The 19,930-nt window shown below is 37.9% G+C and overlaps 1 protein-coding gene across 1 annotated transcript in view; it reads right to left on the reverse strand.

Moving 5' to 3' along the window:
- Window positions 1-19,930, reverse strand: part of DGKH (diacylglycerol kinase eta) — a 200,060-nt gene that overhangs the window by 70,916 nt on the left and 109,214 nt on the right. Inside the window, exons 9-13 of the mRNA XM_036932386.2 lie at window positions 15,294-15,396; window positions 14,077-14,236; window positions 11,982-12,090; window positions 11,716-11,855; window positions 8,126-8,210 (exon numbers count right to left, since the gene is read on the reverse strand). Coding sequence (XP_036788281.2) covers window positions 8,126-8,210; window positions 11,716-11,855; window positions 11,982-12,090; window positions 14,077-14,236; window positions 15,294-15,396 — 597 coding nt within the window. The remainder of the gene's footprint in view (window positions 1-8,125; window positions 8,211-11,715; window positions 11,856-11,981; window positions 12,091-14,076; window positions 14,237-15,293; window positions 15,397-19,930) is intronic.

Below are 19,930 nucleotides of genomic sequence, written 5' to 3' on the forward strand. Positions count from 1 at the left end.
TTCCGTGTCCTTACTTATTTTCTGCCCAGTGGATCTATCCTTTGGGGTGAGTGGTGTGTTGAAGTCTCCTAGAATGAATGCATTGCAGTCTATATCCCCCTTTAGTTCTGTTAGTATTTGTTTCACATATGCTGGTGCTCCTGTGTTGGGTGCATATATATTTAGAATGGTTATATCCTCTTGTTTGACTGAGCCCTTTATCATTATGTAGTGTCCTTCTTTATCTCTTGTTACTTTCTTTGTTTTGAAGTCTATTTTGTCTGATATTAGTACTGCAACCCCTGCTTTCTTCTCACTGTTGTTTGCTTGAAATATGTTTTTCCATCCCTTGACTTTTAGTCTGTACATGTCTTTGGGTTTGAGGTGAGTTTCTTGTAAGCAGCATATAGATGGGTCTTGCTTTTTTATCCATTCTGTTACTCTGTGTCTTTTGATTGGTGCATTCAACCCATTAACATTTAGGGTGACTATTGAAAGATATGTACTTATTGCCATTGCAGGCTTTAAATTCGTGGTTACCAAAGGTTCAAGGTTAGCCTCTTTAGTATCTTACTGCCTAACTTAGCTCGCTTATTGAGCTGTTATATACACTGTCTGGAGATTCTTTTCTTCTCTCCCTTCTTGTTCCTCCTCCTCGATTCTTCATATGTTGGGTGTTTTGTGCTGTGCTCCTTCTAGGAGTGCTCCCATCTAGAGCAGTCCCTGTAAGATGTTCTGTAGAGGTGGTTTGTGGAAAGCAAATTCCCTCAGCTTTTGTTTGTCTGGGAATTGTTTAATCCCACCGTCATATTTGAATGATAGTCGTGCTGGATACAGTATCCTTGGTTCAAGGCCCTTCTGTTTCATTGTATTAAATATATCATGCCATTCTCTTCTGGCCTGTAGGGTTTCTGTTGAGAAATCTGACGTTAGCCTGATAGGTTTCCCTTTATAGGTGACCTTTTTCTCTCTAGCTGCCTTTAACACTCTTTCCTTGTCCTTGATCTTTGCCATTTTAATTATTATGTGTCTTGGTGTTGCCCTTCTTGGATCCTTTCTGTTGGGGGTTCTGTGTATTTCCGTGGTCTGTTTGATTACTTCCTCCCCCAGTGTGGGGAAGTTTTCAGCAATTATTTCTTCTAAGATACTTTCCATCTCTTTGCCTCTCTCTTCTTCTTCTGGGACCCCTATAATACGGATATTGCTCCTTTTAGATTGGTCACACAGTTCTCTTAATATTGTTTCATTCCTGGAGATCCTTTTGTCTCTCTCTATGTCAGCTTCCATGCGTTCCTGTTCTCTGATTTCAATTCCATCAATGGCCTCTTGCATTCTATCCATTCTGCTTATAAACCCTTCCAGAGTTTGTTTCATTTCTGCGATCTCCTTTCTGGCATCTGTGATCTCTTTCCGGACTTCATCCCATTTTTCTTGCGTATTTCTCTGCATCTCTGTCAGCATGTTTATGATTCTTATTTTGAATTCTTTGTCAGGAAGACTGGTTATGTCTGTCTCCTTCTCTGGTGTTGTCTCTGTGATCTTTGTCTGCCTGTAGCTTTGCCTTTTCATGGTGATAGGAATAGTCTGCAGAACTGGGACGAGTGACGGCTGGAAGGACTTCCTTTCTTGTTGGTTTGTGGCCCTCCTCTCCTGGGAGACCAGCGGCCTCTAGTGGCTTGTGCTGTGCAGCTGCGCGCAGACAGGGCTTCTGCTTCCTGCCCGGCTGCTATGGAGTTAATCTCCGCTGTTGCTGTGGGCGTGGCCTGGCTCGGGCAGCTGCTCCAAAATGGTGGAGTCGCGTTGGAGCAGGAGCTGCTGGGAGGCTATTTATCTCCGTAAGGGGCCTCCCTGCTCCCTGCAGCCCAGGGGTTAGGGTGCCCAGAGATCCCGGATTCCCTACCTCTGGATTAAGTGGCCTGCCCTGCCCCTTTAAGACTTCCAAAAAGCACCCGCCAAAACAAAACAACGACCACAAAAAAAAACAAGAAAAAAAAATTTTTTTAATTAAAAAAAAAAAAAAAATTTTTAATTAAAAAAAAAAAGGTGGTCGTTCGTTTTTCTTTATTCTCCGGTGCCAGCCTCAGGCCTCTGCTCACCGGTCTTTCTGCCCTGTTTCCCTAATACTGGGGTCCCTGTCCCTTTAAGACTTCCAAAAAGCGCTCGCCAAAACAAAGCAGCAAAAAAGCAAAAAAAAAAAAAAAAAATGGTCGCGCGCTTTTCTTATGTCCTCTGTCCCCCAGCCTCCAGTGCCTGCTCACTGTTCTTGCTGCCCTGTTTTCCCAGTATCGAGGGCCCTGCACTCTGGCCCGGATGGCTGGGGCTGGGTGTTCGGCAGCCCTGGGCTCCGTCTCCCTCCCGCTCTGCCTGCTCTTCTCCCGCCGGGAGCTGGGGGGAGGGGCACTCGGCTCTCGCGGGGCCGGGGCTTGTATCTTACCCCCTTCGCGAGGCGCTGGGTTCTCTCAGGTGTGGATGTGGTCTGGATATTGTCCTGTGTCCTCTGGTCTTTATTCTAGGAAGGGTTGTCTTTGTTATATTTTCATAGATATATGTTGTTTTGGGAGGAGATTTCCGCTGCTCTACTCACGCCGCCATCTTCCGCCCCCGCTCCACCACCATGTATTTTTATTTGTAGTTACAGCAGCAATGACAACTGGAAAGTGCCAAATACTGGCAAGGTTGTGGAGCAATAGAACCCTCATACACTGGTGGTGGGACAGCGGATTGATACACTCTAAGATGCTGGGTAGTATCTGTTCAGGTTGAACATATGCACAGTACCACAGGACCCAGCAACCCGACTTCTACATATATGCCCACAAGAAACGCAGATGTGCGTTCACCGAAAGACATGGACGAGAGGTTCACAGCAGCATTCACTCAACGGCAGAATGGATGACACTGCAGCACATTCATGCAATGAAAGGCTACAGGGCAATAAAATGATTCTATTTTATAAAGTACAAAACCATACAAAAATACTCTGTGCTGTTAGAACTCAGGAGAGTGGTTACCGAGCTGGGAGGAGAGGTGGTGAACGGAAGGGAACATGGGGGCTCGTGGAGTGCTCATAATGACGCCTCGTGATCTGGGTTTTGATTACATGGGATCCTTTGGTTTTAGAAATTGTCCAACCTGTACATTTATGATCTGTGTGTCCTTTCTGTATGGATATTATAATTCAATAAAAAGTTTTAATAAATGCTAAATGCACTGTCACATATCCATGTAAATAAATATTTCTCTCAAACAATGAAATAATCAAAACGCTTAAGGAGTCCTATATTCCCTTTGTTATTTGACTCAAACTTTAACATTCTGTTGAAAGAACATATCTTCCTAATATGTAAAAATGTGCACAATATTTAAACAGCTCATATTCAGAGCCTTCCATTAAATGTTTGCCTCAAATATATTCCATGCCACACAGTTCCAAAATTTCCAGTATGAACCATCTGTTCTATTTAAGCTGGCCTCCTATGCTCTTCTGCCTACCTCAGATATACTTCCATTGCTTTTAATCAATGTCATTTCATTCAGACTTCAATGAAGATTTAATTACCCTCCCTCCCCTGTAAAGTCTTCCTGGACTAGCCTCTACCCAAAGGGACCTCATTTCTGATTTATATCATTTCAACCAGTAGCTAGTCAGTATGCTACTCTTTTAAATTTCTATCTTACTTCCTTCAAAGGCAGACCACATATGGAAAAGAAATATTGCACCACAGAAAGGAGGTGAGGAGAGAAACCTCACAGCCTCAACATATTGTGTTGACTTGCAAATCCACTTCATTCATCTCTTACTTAAATATTAAAAGCTGCATCTTTATAGTTAAGATCAGAAAACTGAAAATACATCTTTCAAAAAGATAGAAAAAAAAAGAGAAATTCCTCAAAAAGACAGGTTTTCTTTCTTTCCCTTACATGATAGATTGTCATAAAGCCTAAGAAGTTAAGGGGAAATATTTTAACCTATCATTAATTCAATTTGAATTTACATTTAAAAATCCAAGTTTTTGTCCATTAAAAATAACCAGAGACAAAGATTACTTCTTTCAGAGGAAAATGAGTAACATTTATGTCCAAGGATAAAATTATTGATGTCACTTATTAACCTATTAAGTAGTCACTTAGCAGAGTCAGGAAAGTAAAGTAATAATAGTTAATGTTATTGTGTACCAGACACTGGGATTAAGTACTTTGTATATATTTATTCCATTAATTATCCTGTTGTACAGCCAAGGAAGCTAAGGCTTGGGTGCGTTGGGCGATTTTCCCAAGACCTAGGCGAAGAGCAGGCAGGTAAGGGCACCAGGCCTGAGGACTCCGGGTCTTATTCCACAAGCCCCTCCTGCAAGTCCTGGTCTTTGCTTCACTGAATTTGTCAAATACAAATTTTGCCACTTCTCAAGGGTATAATTACAACAGCCCACTCTTTGAGATTCCTGTATTTCTCCTGCCCCTTTTCAAACCATTCTCCACTTACCAACATGGTGATTTTTTTCTAAAACACAAATCTGATCATATCACACCCCTGCTTCACACAACTGAGTGGAACCTTCCTACCTCCCAGAAAAAATCTCCAACTAACACACAAGAACTTCCATAATTCCCAAGACCTTCCAAACCTCCCTTCCTCTCCTCTGCCGTGGCCTTCTGATGCTCTTCCCTCACACTACATGTCTGACTCTACAGATTTACCTGTACTGCCCCCCAAACGTACCAAGCTCCTTACTACGAAGCTCTGTGTATGCTTTTTCATCTGATGACCCCGATTTCTCTTTTTTTGTGCTGAAAACACAGTTTAGGCACAGCCTCTTCTGTAAAGACTTCAGTGAGCCTGCCAGGCTAAGAACCCTCTCTTCTGTGCAACCACTATTTCCTGATATAAGTTAAATTTGCTGATCATTTCCTTGTTTGTCCCTCCCACTAGACCAGAGATTCCTAGACTTTCTGGGCTCATGGCATCTTTAACATCTAAACGATTTTGTCACAGTGCCCCTAGGCCAAAAGAAATACCTAACAGTAGTCAAGTCCAAGCAATTTAATTAAATGTATTTATGTCCTAACAAATTAATAACCATTTGAAATATAATGCATACAAATTAAAAGAAAAAAATTACACCTTGTTTTTTTCTTAAATAACTATTTGTGATCTGTGGCCACTGTATACATTTCAAACCTTGGTATCAGACTGGACAATAATACCCGCATCTCCTAGCCAACACTAATTTTTTGTAGTGTTCATTTTTTATCACAGCAACTACAGAAAATCAAACTTCCCAAAACTATGGTGTCATCAAAAGGAATGTGGTGCAGCCTAATGTTTAAACTGTGCACCACCTCAAGCTAGTAGTTTGGGTGGTGCCTAATGGATGTCAAGTATTACAGTGTTTTCTTTGAAATTTAAAAATATCTCATGGTAGCCCTCTGAGCTCATTGTGGTGCCCTGAGGCGCCCCGGCACACAGCTTGGGAACCACCAGGCTAAGCTAACTAAAGCTGAAGAGTTAAGTCTTTTATTTCCAGTCCCAGGTATCCATAGCCACTTACTATTGTTAAATGAATGAAAGAATAAAGTTACAACTTCTTAGCATGCCATTACCAAGCAGCTAAAAGACAGACAGAATTGAGAGGAGAAAATTTTTCTGTAAGAGTAAATTTAAAAATAAACTAATAGGAAGAACTTCATTTCCAGAGATTTGAGGCCATTCTCTCTTGTGTTTTCAGGGAGTTCATCTGGGTATAGCAGCTCACACCTTCTCTCTGATAACCTTAGCATGAATAAGCAAGCATCTGGTGACTTTCTAGTATGATTGGGATAAGATGCCGAAGAGACCAAAAACATGACTTCTGCATTGAAAAGCTTTTAATTCAATTGGAAAGCAGTAGGAATCTGGTTTCCAAGAAATAGACAAGGCCACAGGGCTTTGATACCAAGATGCCCATTCTTCTGTAAGGGTTTGATACATAGACCAAAAGTGAACAACAGGAATTTTTAAACTATGTTGTGCCAGTCATAATGCCAGATGATGATTTGGTGGTGAGTAAGTAATACACACTGCCTGATCTTAACAGCACAACAGCACCAACCTAAGGGCAAGTAAAGGGGCTGTGGAACTACTGAGCAAAGAGACAGAATTAGGGCTTGGAGATGAGGGATGGCTGCTTGGGGCAAGGGACACCTATGGTGGGAACAGCAGTGAGCTGAGCATGATGCCAGTGGAGGGATACACATTCATCACAAAGGCGGAGAGCAGAGAAGAACACAATGGCATAGGGATTTTACATTAAATGTAAACAATGAATTCTCTAATATTGATTGTAAACAATGGAATCATTGCTACTGAAGAAAATCATGGCATTGCTATTTTTACAATGCTTAAAAAGTACAGCAAACAGAATTACTTAATTATGGCCATAAGGAATTAATCAATAAACTGTTATAATTCCTTAGCTCTGTGACTCTGTGATGCCAGCAGAAGGCTAACAGTTAAAAGGGTAATTAGGAAGATCAATCACATTTTGTCTCCTTTTCAGGAAAATTGAAAAAGAAAAAAATTTTGCATCATACATAGGGAGTCCAAAATTAATATTTCATCTTAAAAAAATGCTAGAAAATTAGATTGAGCCTAAGACGGAAGGTTTAGCCCACTTTTGTTGCAGTGTTTGAGGCAAAAAGTCACATGGTGACTGATCAGTAATGCAGAACACTATCTGAACCTGTAATCTAAAGATAAGCTATCCCTTTGTTATGAAATATTTTAAGAAAAAAACAAAATAAATGAAGTTTCATTCAAAACCAGTAAAAGAGGTTATAATTGCATCTCATATTTACTGACTATATGACTATATTTGTGATAAAAGTAAATTGTCTAGCTTTATACAGGAGGAAATAGACATCTCTGAAATAAGCGGAGCAAAAGAATTCTACTTTTCGTCTCTTTGAGGAAAAAAGAACATTACAAAAATACTATTAAGAAAAAAAGACTGGTTCCTATAAAAATATCTACTACAATTATGGTTGGATAAAATAATATAAATAAAAATGTTGCTAGAAATAAAGTAGCAAATATATCAATTTTTAGTAGTATTATCTCTACATGGCAGGACTATAAGATTTTATTTCTCTTTTGTATTTTCCAAAGTTTTTAGAGGCAGTTTTTGCTACTTTCATATTAGAAAAAAATTTTAAAGTACAATTGCCTCTTTAAGGAATAGCCCTATCCTTCTAGCAATCATTCTTTTTCTTAGTTTTGACAAGATCATAATTTTTCTTAATGACAAAACAAAGATTTCAACTGTAAAATAAAAAGACGAATTTTCCTAGAAGGAAAAATAAGCTATCCTAGATCAAATGATCTGAGTCAGAGAATAATCCTTTGAAAATTAGGTTCTATTTTCAATCTCCAGTGTTCTGAGGTTTAATAAGAGTGCTGAATTTTTAAGAACACCTAAAAGCTGTAGTTATTAATGGTCTGCAGCAGGGATGGAATGAAGGGCTCTTTGTTCCTTTGTTTTATCTTGACCAACAGGATTAACCTGGAGACCTGTTCTGATGAACCCTCAACAGAGCAGGCAAAGCAGGAAAAAAGAAATTGTGTAACATTCTGGCCACAAGTATCGGTGTGTTTGGAGACTGTTTAAGGGAGCTAGGCTAATACCTAATAACTAAGCAAGTGCTCATGGCTGAAGCAGAAGGTGAGTACAAGCTAAAAGGAACCTGTCATCAGCTGCCTTTGTCTGGAGGCCTGTTGGTAAGAGAAAGCAGGCAGGTGGAGTATTTGGAGAGAACTCTCAGGAGCAAGAGAAGGGGAACTTGCATGCCTGGTGCTGTACCCACCAATGTGACCTCACTTCATCCTCACAACACTGTCGCCTCCCTCCACAGATGAAGCAATGGAGGCCCACCAAGGCAGGTGACAAGGCTAGGTTCACACTCCCAGGGTAGGTGGTCATGGAAGGACTCTAACCCAGATGGTAAGAACTCTTTCTTCTTGGGGAGAGGACTGGGAGTAGTCAATAAGTCCATACCAATTAACAAAAAATATAATTCAGTAAATATGTTACCATATCTTACAAGTTTTCTTATGTGTTCAAGATATTCACCCCTATTTTCAAATGAAACAGGTAAAGGGTTAAAGTCTTACATAAAATTCTTCAGATGCTTCTGGAGGTTCTGGAAGTAGAGAAGCCTTTGGTGGCAATTTGAGTTCATAGGTCATTATACTCCACCTGAAGGGAGAAAGATCTTTGGTCTAAAATTCCTTTAAAATTTAATCAACTGACTTTTCCTCACCTCATATACATACATATGCACAAATATTCATGAGCTATGCTTTACTGTATCTAAAACAACCAGCTATGGGGAAAGAGATGGAATTTTGGTAATCTCATAAAAGGCTGAATTCGTAATTTAAGATTTCCACATCTTACCAATTCTCTGATTAATGACCTCCAAACTTTTTAAGGCCATGACCCACAATAAGAAATGCACATATGTCACGAGATTTTCTCTTCATCAGGTGCAATGCAGTCTGACTTTTCTAAATTCTTCTGTTTCACTCTTTAAATAATGCTCACTGCAATTTACTAACTAAATTGTGTAAGTTACTAATGTGTCACAACCCAAAGTTCTAAAACAATGTCTTAGATTAAATAAATACATCTACCTATAGAATATAAATTATTTTCCTACAACAATCAATCTTGTCAAGTCAGACTATACATACATGAAATGAAAATTAGCTAAATTTCCATTCTAAAATTAAGAAAGAAAGTAAGCATGGGAAAGAAAGGAAAATATTAATGGAAAAAATACCTAATTGAAGCAAATTTATTTCAATTAGCTGTATATTAATTTCAAACTAAGCATTGACTCATTTGGTATTAGAGAAAAGCAATCAACTCTAGATAAATCCAATCTTCTATCTAAAATAATAATTTCAAAATTTGTGAAGAACAATTTGGTAGGGACATTATGGTTATCAGTAACAGGATGTGAAATAAAGATTTTACAAAGACACAAAGCATAATAAAAGCAGTACTTAGCACATGAATTTTAAGAAAAGCATATCATGGCTGAAGCCAGTGATAGAACCTAGGGGAGAATCCCAAGATTAGTATCAGTATTTAAGCCTGATACATCATTTAGCCTAATAAGTCTTTGCATAAAAACCCAAATTCCCAGAAAATCCCCCAAGACATAAGGAGTATCTTAGGATGTATAAAGTGAATAATTACTTAAAGCTACTATTCAACTCTTGACATGAATATACTACAAATATATATTTGAGCACAAAAAAAGCCATTCATTCATTCATTCATCCATGCAACAGATATTTATTGGACCTCTCAAAGCAATAGTAAGCATTCCAGGGTCTGGGAGTACAGTGGTGAGTAAGACTTTCCTAATGAAGCTTAGACTCTAGTGCAGAAAACAGCTACAATACAAGCAACACACAAAATAATTACAGTTTATAAATATCCATATAGGGAGAACCACAATTGAAAACATGAAAGTCAAGTTCCATACAGCTAGAAATACTTCTCTGGTCAAATGACAGTTAAAGAAATAGGAAAGAGATCCACCCAAATATCTTAAGTTCCTTGCACCTTCCATGCTGTACCACCTCCGCTGATGAGAGATTGTTGGAGCTGAAGAGAAAGTGGCAGCACAAGTCAAGAAAGGATACATACTGGTACTAGCTAAGCAGAGTCAGAGACCAAAAGGTGAGGCCCCATCTGGTGCGTACGTGCATTAAAGAGGAGAGTACAATGTCGAGGGAAGACCTTAGCAACTAGATTCTGGATTCAGAGCAGAGTGCCAGTTCCACCACTTAATTAGCTATGTGACACTGGTAATACAAAAACCTTCTGAACTCTTTACCTGTAAGATGGAGACTATAATATCAGCTATCTTTAGGTGCGTAGTGATGATAAAAAGATGGTACTTCATCACGTAAAGTAACTAAGAGTGCCAGGTAGACAAAAAGTATGAGCCACTCTTACTGTCTCTACAAACCTCAATTTTCATCTTTGTAGACAAGTCATAATAATGCTTGTCTTGGCCACCCCTAAGCACTGTTTTGAGGATCGGATCAATTGATTTCTATGAAAAAGCTCATGTAATTTAGAATATGATTAAACAGATTTTTTTACCTATTTCTTAGTAATTTTTTATTAAGGTATTATTGATATACACTCTTATGAAGGTTTCACAGGAAAAAACAATGTGGTTACTACATTTACCCATATTATCAAGTCCCCACCCATACCCCAGTGCAGTCACTGTCCATCAGTGTAGTAAGATGCCACAGATTCATTGTTTGCCTTCTCTGTGCTACACTGTACAAACAGTATTCTTAAATTAATAAAACACAGGAACAAAAATATTCTTCTATTTCTAATAATGGTCCCAGGTTTTTAAATCTCCTTTGATTTTTTTTTTTTCTTGTTTTTTTGCAGGTCTGTATCAAGGACTTTCACCACAGGGGCGCTGTTTCCCTGCTAACCACAGGACGAAGTTACTTTTTCTCACACACAAGGGAAAAGCACTCAGCCAGGGCAGAGGAAATCCCTAGCAGCATTTCCCAGGATGCAACAAGAGTGGTATTTAAAATTTCAACAAAAAGCCATTAACAATAGCCCATGTGGTTTGGTAAGCAAAGAACTGTGCAGCTGTCTAGGAAATTACTCAGGGCTCTTTCAGAAACTGGACACTGAATCCACTTAATACCTAAACTACTGGAATATCATATCCCTCTCATGAATAATTTTGGATAAACACAGGTAATCGTTCTGCAGTCCAGGTTTCTTTTAACATATTCTGTCAGCAAAAGGATCAACCATTACAACATCGCCTTATGACAGGCAAGGTTACAACTAATTAAGTTATAGCTCATCCTAGAGTAATTACATTTTGGATTGGTGGCTCCCTGATGAGATTTTGTTATTTTCAGGAACAATTCCACAGATGGCTAATCCTATCAAAGCTGTTTTGATTTGTGCTAGCTCAAGCTTGTAACGATATTTTGACATTTCTGTTCTCCTTTTTGAGGGGCAAGGTTACTGCCTACTGAGTCCTGTTGTTCCCTATACCCAAATTCTCAACACTTCCTCTACAATACTCAGGGTGATTTCTGTTTTATAAACGGGGCATTGACAGAGAAAGCTGTTAGGAGGTATGATCTGGGTACTGTGGCACAGTGAGAGTTCCTTCATATGAAACAGTCTTCCTGCTCCTTCCCCACCCTGGGAAAGGTTTATCTTTTTTAGCATTTAGTTCTTTGTTGGTTCAATCCATTCTTAATATGTACAACTAAGAAGAAATATTCTAACAAATCTAAGATTTATATGTTTCTTAGCTTTAATGAAACCATAAGATGATGGAGCTACACACCTATTATACTCACCAAAAGCACCCCATAAAATTAACTATTTAAGCTTTCTGAGCTGTGCAGCAATTAAAAGTAATTGCTGTATCAACACAGCCTTCTATCTTGAAAATAATAGGTTCATTCGACTAGTTTTCTCAGTTTTTGCTGCAATTCATTCATTTATTCAAAAGATAGACTTACTGAGTGTCTGCACTGTGCCACGCTCTGCTCTGGACATCAGGGTGGGAGGGTGGACAAGTCTCTGCCCTCACGGGACTTTCAGTCAGTAACATCTTAAGTTACCAAAAATTGGTTTCAGTGTCCTATTTTCCATCTAGTTTTAAAGGAGAATTTGCTTTTACCTGTCCAACATTTTGGTACTGGCTCGTTCCAGCTTCTCCAGAATCTGAGGAAGTTGGGTGTCATCATCGTAGGAACCTCCCCAGCCAAGAACCCGGGCAAGGTCATTTCCTGTGCCCAAGGGCAACACCCCCAGCTGGCACTGCAAGAGAACACACCAGGGAGACCACAGACGAGTTGAGAAGTAGGGACCGTGACATTCCCGCACTTCCCGCAGGTTGCTACAGAGTCATCGTGTTAACTAGCGGTGAAAAGAATTACTACTTGCCTGTTTATTCAAGTTGAGCTTATCAATTTCGGACAAAACCCAACCTACACTTCCATCTCCTCCACAAACAAGAATCCGGAAATTGTCAAACTTCTGGAATAATCTTAAACTGAAAGTAAAAAATATCACATTTTAATATAAATTAACATAAAGTCACTTTCCCCAGTTCTTTGCTATTGTGTATTTACTGGTATTCATGTTCAGACTTACTATAAGAACCTTTACTTAGATATATATTATTCTATAAAAATTAACTTGACTGTAATTTTTAACTCAAGAAAACGTCTTAGTCATAAAGAAGACATGGAAATAAAATTAGGAGAAAGAGGATGGAGAAATAAGCAAGCAAGCAGAACCCGGGAAAGAGGATGAAAGGGGAGTGATACAAGACGGCAGAAGTAAGGAGTTTTCTCTTTCCATTACAAGGATATGTCATATCTTTACAAACAGCAAATTACAAACCAGGGATGGAGAACCTGGGGCACTGGGGCTACTGAGTGACGCTCGGGGCAGCTCCTGAAGAGATCTGCCCAACCTTGTGAATGGGTCACTTTTAGTTCCAGTCAGTTCTCACTTTTTCTCTCCTTTTCTCAGGTCAATCTTTTTAATTCTATCTTCCTTCATCTCAACTTATGACACATCCCACCTCCTGAATATACCTTTGAACATGTCAAGTATTGTGGAAAATCCACAAGCTATGATAACAGAGACAATCTCAAGAAGTTTCACAAAGGGAGTTGCCTGGAATCTTAGAGGATGGGTGGGAAAAATGAAAGAATATAAGATATTAGAACTATGACAGATTATAAAACAGATGTGCTAGAAAGGGAGACAAAGCTCACCAGCAACAGAGCAGACAAAGGGGAGAAGAGAGGCTTGCTGAGGGCGTGCCAGGACCCAAAGGCAGGGGGAGGGAGGTACAAGCAGGTGAGGGAGGAGGCAGATGCCCATGAAGACCAATCCCCGCGGGACCAGAGGGCCTGGGACTCAGCAAGAAAAAGGCAATGGAGATTAAGAAGGAAGACCCTGCAGGGACAAAAGTAGAAAGAGGCACGGAGAAACTGATGAGAGAAAGAGAGAGGACAGGGAACTGGTAAATTATAATACAGATGGGGCCTTTTCAGGCACTGGTGTCTAAAGTCCCCATTTCTACTTCTGTGTTCATGCTGCAAGGTAATTGTGGAACCCAAGAAAAGCTAGTATGGCAGAAGTGATCGTACAGAGATTGCAGGCCTCTGGTTCAGATGACACAATACCACCTCTTCAACAAAAACCATTTTAAATTTAAGTGTATTAAAACTGCCTCAAGGCATATTTTCCCTTACTGAAAAAAAAAATTTTTTTTTAATTTTAAGTTATAAGACATTTGAGAAAGCTGAAACTGAACAATCAATAAAAGCACTTTTGGTATTTATGTAAACTGAGTCTGAAATTCTTTGAGGAAATGGCTGTGAGACACATGATAGTATCTGCGCTTCAGTTAGATAACTGATTATTTGTATTATATAAAAATCAACAATAACCTTCCATAGAAATTATTTTCTGAACTTATTTTGTATCTCTTTCTTAGAGCTCAGCAAACTGTTAGTATTTAATGTAGGCTATATTCTAAAATATTTTCTAAACACATTTTCTAATTTTCAACACATAAAGAAGTTATATAAATATCAAAAAGGTTGTGTCAAAACATAATTAAGAGTCTTAAGAAAGGGACGGATGAGAAGATCAACACAGAGATGTCTAGATGAACCTATAATTTTCATGAACTGGTTAAATCCAAACATATTTCATGCTCAATACTACCTTTCATTCAAACAAGATTAATCAATAATCAACTACCCTATACAAACCTCCAATTATAAATTAATCATGGGGATGAAACCATAGCATGGGGAATATAGTCAATCATATTCCAATATCTTTGTACATTGACAGATGGTAACTACACATATTGTGATGAGCATTTAGTAATGTGTATAACTGTTGAACCACTATGTTGTATATCTGAAACCAATATAATATTGTATATCGATTATATTTCAATAAAAAATAACAAAACCCCCCACAAAACAAGTAAAACAACAAAATCAATTACCCTAAATAAGGACCTCCATTCATTAAATCAAACACCTGAGCTGGATTTAGCAACTGCTTAAATCGACGAAGAAACCTCACTCCCTGATTATCTCCACTCTTAGAATTGACGAAAACCAATAGAGGACTAACACAGAATGAAAATGTTGCTCTACAGAAACCTATAAAAAAGAACACAGTACAAGATCAATATATACAGCTTTCTCTTTTAAACTATAAACAAAACTTCAGCAAAAATAAGATAAATTGATAAAGACCATTGTTTATTACTTTAACAATGTTACAATGTTGACCCCCAAAATGAAGGGAGGTTTATTATTTACACATAATGACTATAGAACTTATCTTTTCAAATATGCTTTTAAATGAAAAACCACCAATGATGGTAAAAGTCACAGATAGTTGAAGCTATATCACCTGCATTAACAATAATTAAAAAAGAAAACAGAGTCCATAAATCCATACTTGTGAAAGAATTCATGTTCATACTCAAGATTATAAAACATTTTAAGTGTTCCTTGATGAGACCTTAGAACATTTTTAAAATTTATAATGAATAACCAATTGATGTATTAAATCTGGAGGTGATGCCTGTTTTTAGCACAGGTTAAAAAAAAACAAATCACATCTTTGCACCTTATTTCCTTATATCTGTGTTACCTACTGGCATAATCTATATTAAAAGTTTGGAAAGCACAAGGAACTTTATCAGTACAAAACATTAATAACAGTATATGGGAAAAGCCTTTTGTAAATGGTTTGCTTAGAAAGAAGTTACTAGTGTATTTTCCCAAAACCTGTATCATAAACAGATTCTCAGCACTTACAACTAGGTTGTAAAATACTGGAAAAGTGAATGAATTTATAAATATAAATTCCTGCACTGAAAATACAGGAAAAAAGATCTCAATAAGAGCTATGCTAGTGGGCAGTTTCAGTTACATAGAAAAGAACACTTTCAGATGGCATTTCATTACACAATCATGATCTTCTTTCACCTGTTGATTTGCAAAATCTATGTACTACTTACAGTAATTTCACCAATGTATTTTAAAATGTTCATTTAAAAATTAAATGTACTGTTCAGAATTACAAATGGAATTATTATAAAAAACTGACCAGATTAACAGCTACAGTTCTATTTATTCTAGGAAAATAAATGTACGTATCAGCATTCAGCATGCCAGGAATATACATATTCATGCTACTATTACGTACCATCAGAATCGGTGCTGTTCAGTGCAATTGGAGGTATGATAGACACTTTACACTGGCCAAGTGGACATACAGGATGGTATAAATCTTTGCAGGCAGTATGTACCTAATAATAAACAAATAAACTTTCAAGAATCATAAAAACAAGACACTGTTTTGTTATGGTGTAAGTTACATCTAAGGAACTAATCATTAAGGACCCAAAGGCATCACAAAATTCATGAATTACTTTAATGGCAAAACATATATACTTAAAAGGAATGGGCCAATCATTTTAGAGATGGGAATCTGGTTTGGCCTGTGCAGCCTATTTTCATCATTGTCTCAGCAAGTAGTACATAGCCAATAAAGGGCTTGTGAAGGCAAAGACAGAGGAGGAGAAGAGGAAAGTGTGAGGAGGAAGGGATGGAAAGAGCAAGGCTGACAGGGAAGCAGGGAAGGAAGCTAACTGGCACACATCAACATCATTGTCCATAAAAAAATCAATGACAACTTCAACACACCACTCACTCAAAAGGACAGATGAACCAGACAGAAAATGAGTAAGGAGACAGAGGCACTGAACAACGTATTAGAAGAGATGGACCTAACGGACATCTACACAACACTCCATCCAAAAGCAAAAGGACCACATTCTTCTCAACTGCACATGGAACATTTTCAAGAATAGATCATATATACTAGGCCACAAAAAGAGCCTCAGTAAATTCAAAAAGATTGAAATTGTACCAACCAGCTTCTCAGATTACAAAGGTATGAAACTAGAAATAAATTACGCAAAGAAAATGAAAAAGCCCACAAATACATGGAGGCTTAATAACATGTACCTAAATAATCAATGGATCAATGACCAAATAAAAACAGAGATCAAGCAATATATGAAGACAAATGACAACAATAATTCAACACTGCAAAATCTGTGTGACACAGCGAAGGCCATGCTAAGAGGGAAGTATACTGCAATACAGGACTACCTCAGGAAAGAAGAACAATCCCAAATGAACAATCTAAACTCACAATTAACAAAACTAGAAAAAAAAAGAACAAATGAGGCCCAACATCAGTAGAAGAAGGGACATAATGAAAATTAGAGCAGAAATAAATAAAACCGAGAAGAATATAGCAATAGAAAGAATCAATGAAAGCAGAAGCTGGTTCTTTGAGAAAATAAACAAAATAGATAAACCCCTAGACAGACATATCAAGAAAACAAGAGAGTCTACACACATAAACAGAATCAGAAATGAGAAAGGAAAGATCATTACCGACAACACAGAAATATAAAGAATTACAAGACAATACTATGAAAAATAATACGCTAACAAACTGGATAACCTAGAAGAAATGGACAACTTTCTAAAAAAATACAACCTTCCAAGGCTGACCCAGTAAGACACAGAAAATCTGAACAGACAATTAAAAGCAACAAAATAGAATTGGTAAGCAAAAAACTACCTAAGAACAAAATTCCTGGACCAGATGGTTTGGCTGCTGAATTTTATCAAACATTTAGTGAAGACCTAATACCCTCCTCCTTAAAGTTTTCCAAAGAGTAGAAGAGGAGGGAATACTTCCAAACTCATTCTACAAGGCCAGCATCACTCTAATACCAAAACTAGACGAAGACACCACAAAAAAAGAAAATTACAGACCAATATCACTGATGAACATAGATGCAAAAATACTCAACAAAATATCAGCAAACCAAATTAAAAAATACATCAAAAAGATCTACATTGTAATCAAGTAGGATTTATTCCAGGGAGGCAAGGCTGGTACAACATTCGAAAATCCATCAATATCATCCACCAAATCAACAAAAAGAAGGACAAAAACCACATGATCCTCTCCTTAGATGCTGAAAAAGCATTTAACAAAATTCAACATCCATTCATGATAAAAACTCTCAACAAAATCAGTATAGAGGGTAAGTACCTCAACATAATAAAGGCCATATATGACAAACCCACAGCCAACATTATACTTAACAGCAGGAAGGTGAAAGCTTTTCCTTTAAGATTGGGAACAAGACAAGGATGCCCACTCTACCCACTTCTTTTCAACATAGTACTGGAGGTCCTAGCCACTGCAATCAGACAACACAAAGAAATACAAGGCATCCAGATTGGCAAAGAAGAAGTTAAACTGTCCCTGTTTGCAGATAACATGATATTGTACATAAAAAACCCTAAAGAATCCATTCCAAAACTACTAGATCTAATATCTGAATTCAGCAAAGTTGCAGGATACAAAATTAATATAGAGAAATCTGTTCCATTCCTATATACTAATGATGAGCTAGCAGAAAGAGAAATCAGGAAAACAATTCCATTCACAGTTGCATCAAAAAGAATAAAATACCTAGAAATAAACCTAACCAAGGAAGTGAAAAACCTATACCCTCAAAACTACAAGACACTCTAAGAGAAATTAAAGAGGACACTAACAAATCGAAACTCATCCCATGCTCTTGGCTAGGAGGAATTAATACTGTCAAAATGGCCAGCCTACCTAAAGAAATCTAGAGATTCAATGCAATCCGTATCAAATTGCCAACAGCATTCTTCAACGAACTGGAACAAATAGTTTTAAAATTCATATGGAACCACAAAAGATCCCATATAGCCAAAGAATCCAGAGAAGGAAGAATAAAGCTGGGGGGATTATGCTCCCCGACTTCAAGTGCTACTACAAAGCCACAGTAATCAAGACAATTTGGTACTGGCACAAGAATAGACCCATAGGCCAATGGAACAGACTAGAGAGCCCAGATATAAACCCAGACATATATGGTCAATTAATATACCATAAAGGAGCCATGGACATACAAGGGGGAAATGACAGCCTCTTCAACAGCTGATGTTGGCAAAACTGGACAGCTACATGCAAGAGAATGAAACTGGATTATTGTCTAACCCCATACACAAAAGTAAGCTCAAAATGGATCAAAGATCTGAATATAAGTCATGAAACCATAAGACTCTTAGAAGAAAACATAGGCAAAATCTCTTGAATGCAAACATGAGCAACTTTTTCCTGAATGCATCTCCTCAGGCAAGGTAAACAAAATAAAAAATGTACAAATGGGACTACATCATGATAAAAAGCTTCTGTACAGCAAAGGATATCATCAACAGAACAAAAAGGCATCCTACAGTATGGGAGAATGTATTTGTAAAGGACATATCTGACAAGGGGTTAACATCCAAAATATATAAAGAACTCCCATGCCTCAACACCCAAAAAGCAAATCACCCTTTTAAAAAATGGGTGGAGGACATGAACAGACACTTCCTCAAAGAAGAAATTCAGGTAGCCAACAGGCACATGAAAAGATGCTACACTTCACTAATTATCAGGGAAATGCAAATTAAAACCACAATGAGATATTACCTCACACCAGTTAGGATGGCCAAAATAGAAAAGACTAGGAACAACAAATGCTGGCAAGGATGTGGAGAAAGGGGAACCCTCCTACACTGCTGGTGGGAATGTACATTAGTTCAACCATTGTAGAAAGCAGTATGGAAGTTCCTCAAAAATCTCAAAATAGAAATACCATTTGACCCAGGAATTCCACTCCTAGGAATTTGCCCTAAGAATGTAGGAGCCCAGTTTCAAAAATACATATGCACACTATGTTTATCGCATCACTATTTACAATAGACAAGAAATTGAAGCAACCTAAGTTTCCATCAGTAGATGAATGGATAAAGAAGATGTGGTACATATACACAATGGAATATTATTCAGCCATAAGAAGAAAACAAATCCTACCATTTGCAACAACATGGATGAAGCTAGAGGGTATTATGCTCAGTGAAGTGGGCCAGGTGGAGAAGGTCAAGTACCAAATGATTTCACTCATCTGTGGAGCATAAGAGCATAGCAAAAACTGAAGGAACAAAACAGCAGCAGACTCACAGAACCCAAGAATGGACTAATAGTTGCCAAGGGAAAGAGCTGGAGGTGGGGTTGGCGTGGGAAGGGAGGGAAAGGGGACTAAGGGGCATTACGATTAGCACTCATAATGTAGTGGCGGGTCCAGGAAAGGCAGTTTCGCACAGAGAAGACAAGTAATGACTGTATAGCATCTTACTACGCTGAAGGACAGTGACTGTAATGAGATATATGATGGGGACTTGATAATGGGGGGAATCTGGTAACCACAATTTTGCTCATGTAATTGTATATTAATGATACCAAAATAAAAAAAAAACTTTTGGAAAAAAAAAATCAATGACATCTACCTCATAATATCCTTATAGAACTTAATGAAAGTAAATGAAGCTTGTAATGTGTCTGTTCTTTTCTGCAGTGATCCTCTAACTTTCTATTCACACCTGTGTTTTAACATTTTCATGTTACTGTAGTTATAAGCACATCCATGCCTATTTTCTCAGCTAGATTTCAAGCTCTGTGAGGCAAAGGAAAAGGTCCTATTACTGCAAACTCAACTTGGAAAGTGATATACACAGTACAGGCAGTCAGTAAATATGTTAACTCTGTAGAAGCAAAATGTTGCAAGGTTACTCAAGATGCTATTGAGATCAAAAGCAGGGCTCACTTATCAAGTGGACCTCAGGCAATTTAGAATGCTTTATGCACTTACTTACAGAGCCTTTAAATGTCTGAAGCAG

The sequence above is a fragment of the Manis pentadactyla genome, chromosome 17, assembly GCF_030020395.1.
Source record: "Manis pentadactyla isolate mManPen7 chromosome 17, mManPen7.hap1, whole genome shotgun sequence".
NCBI lineage: Eukaryota > Metazoa > Chordata > Mammalia > Pholidota > Manidae > Manis > Manis pentadactyla.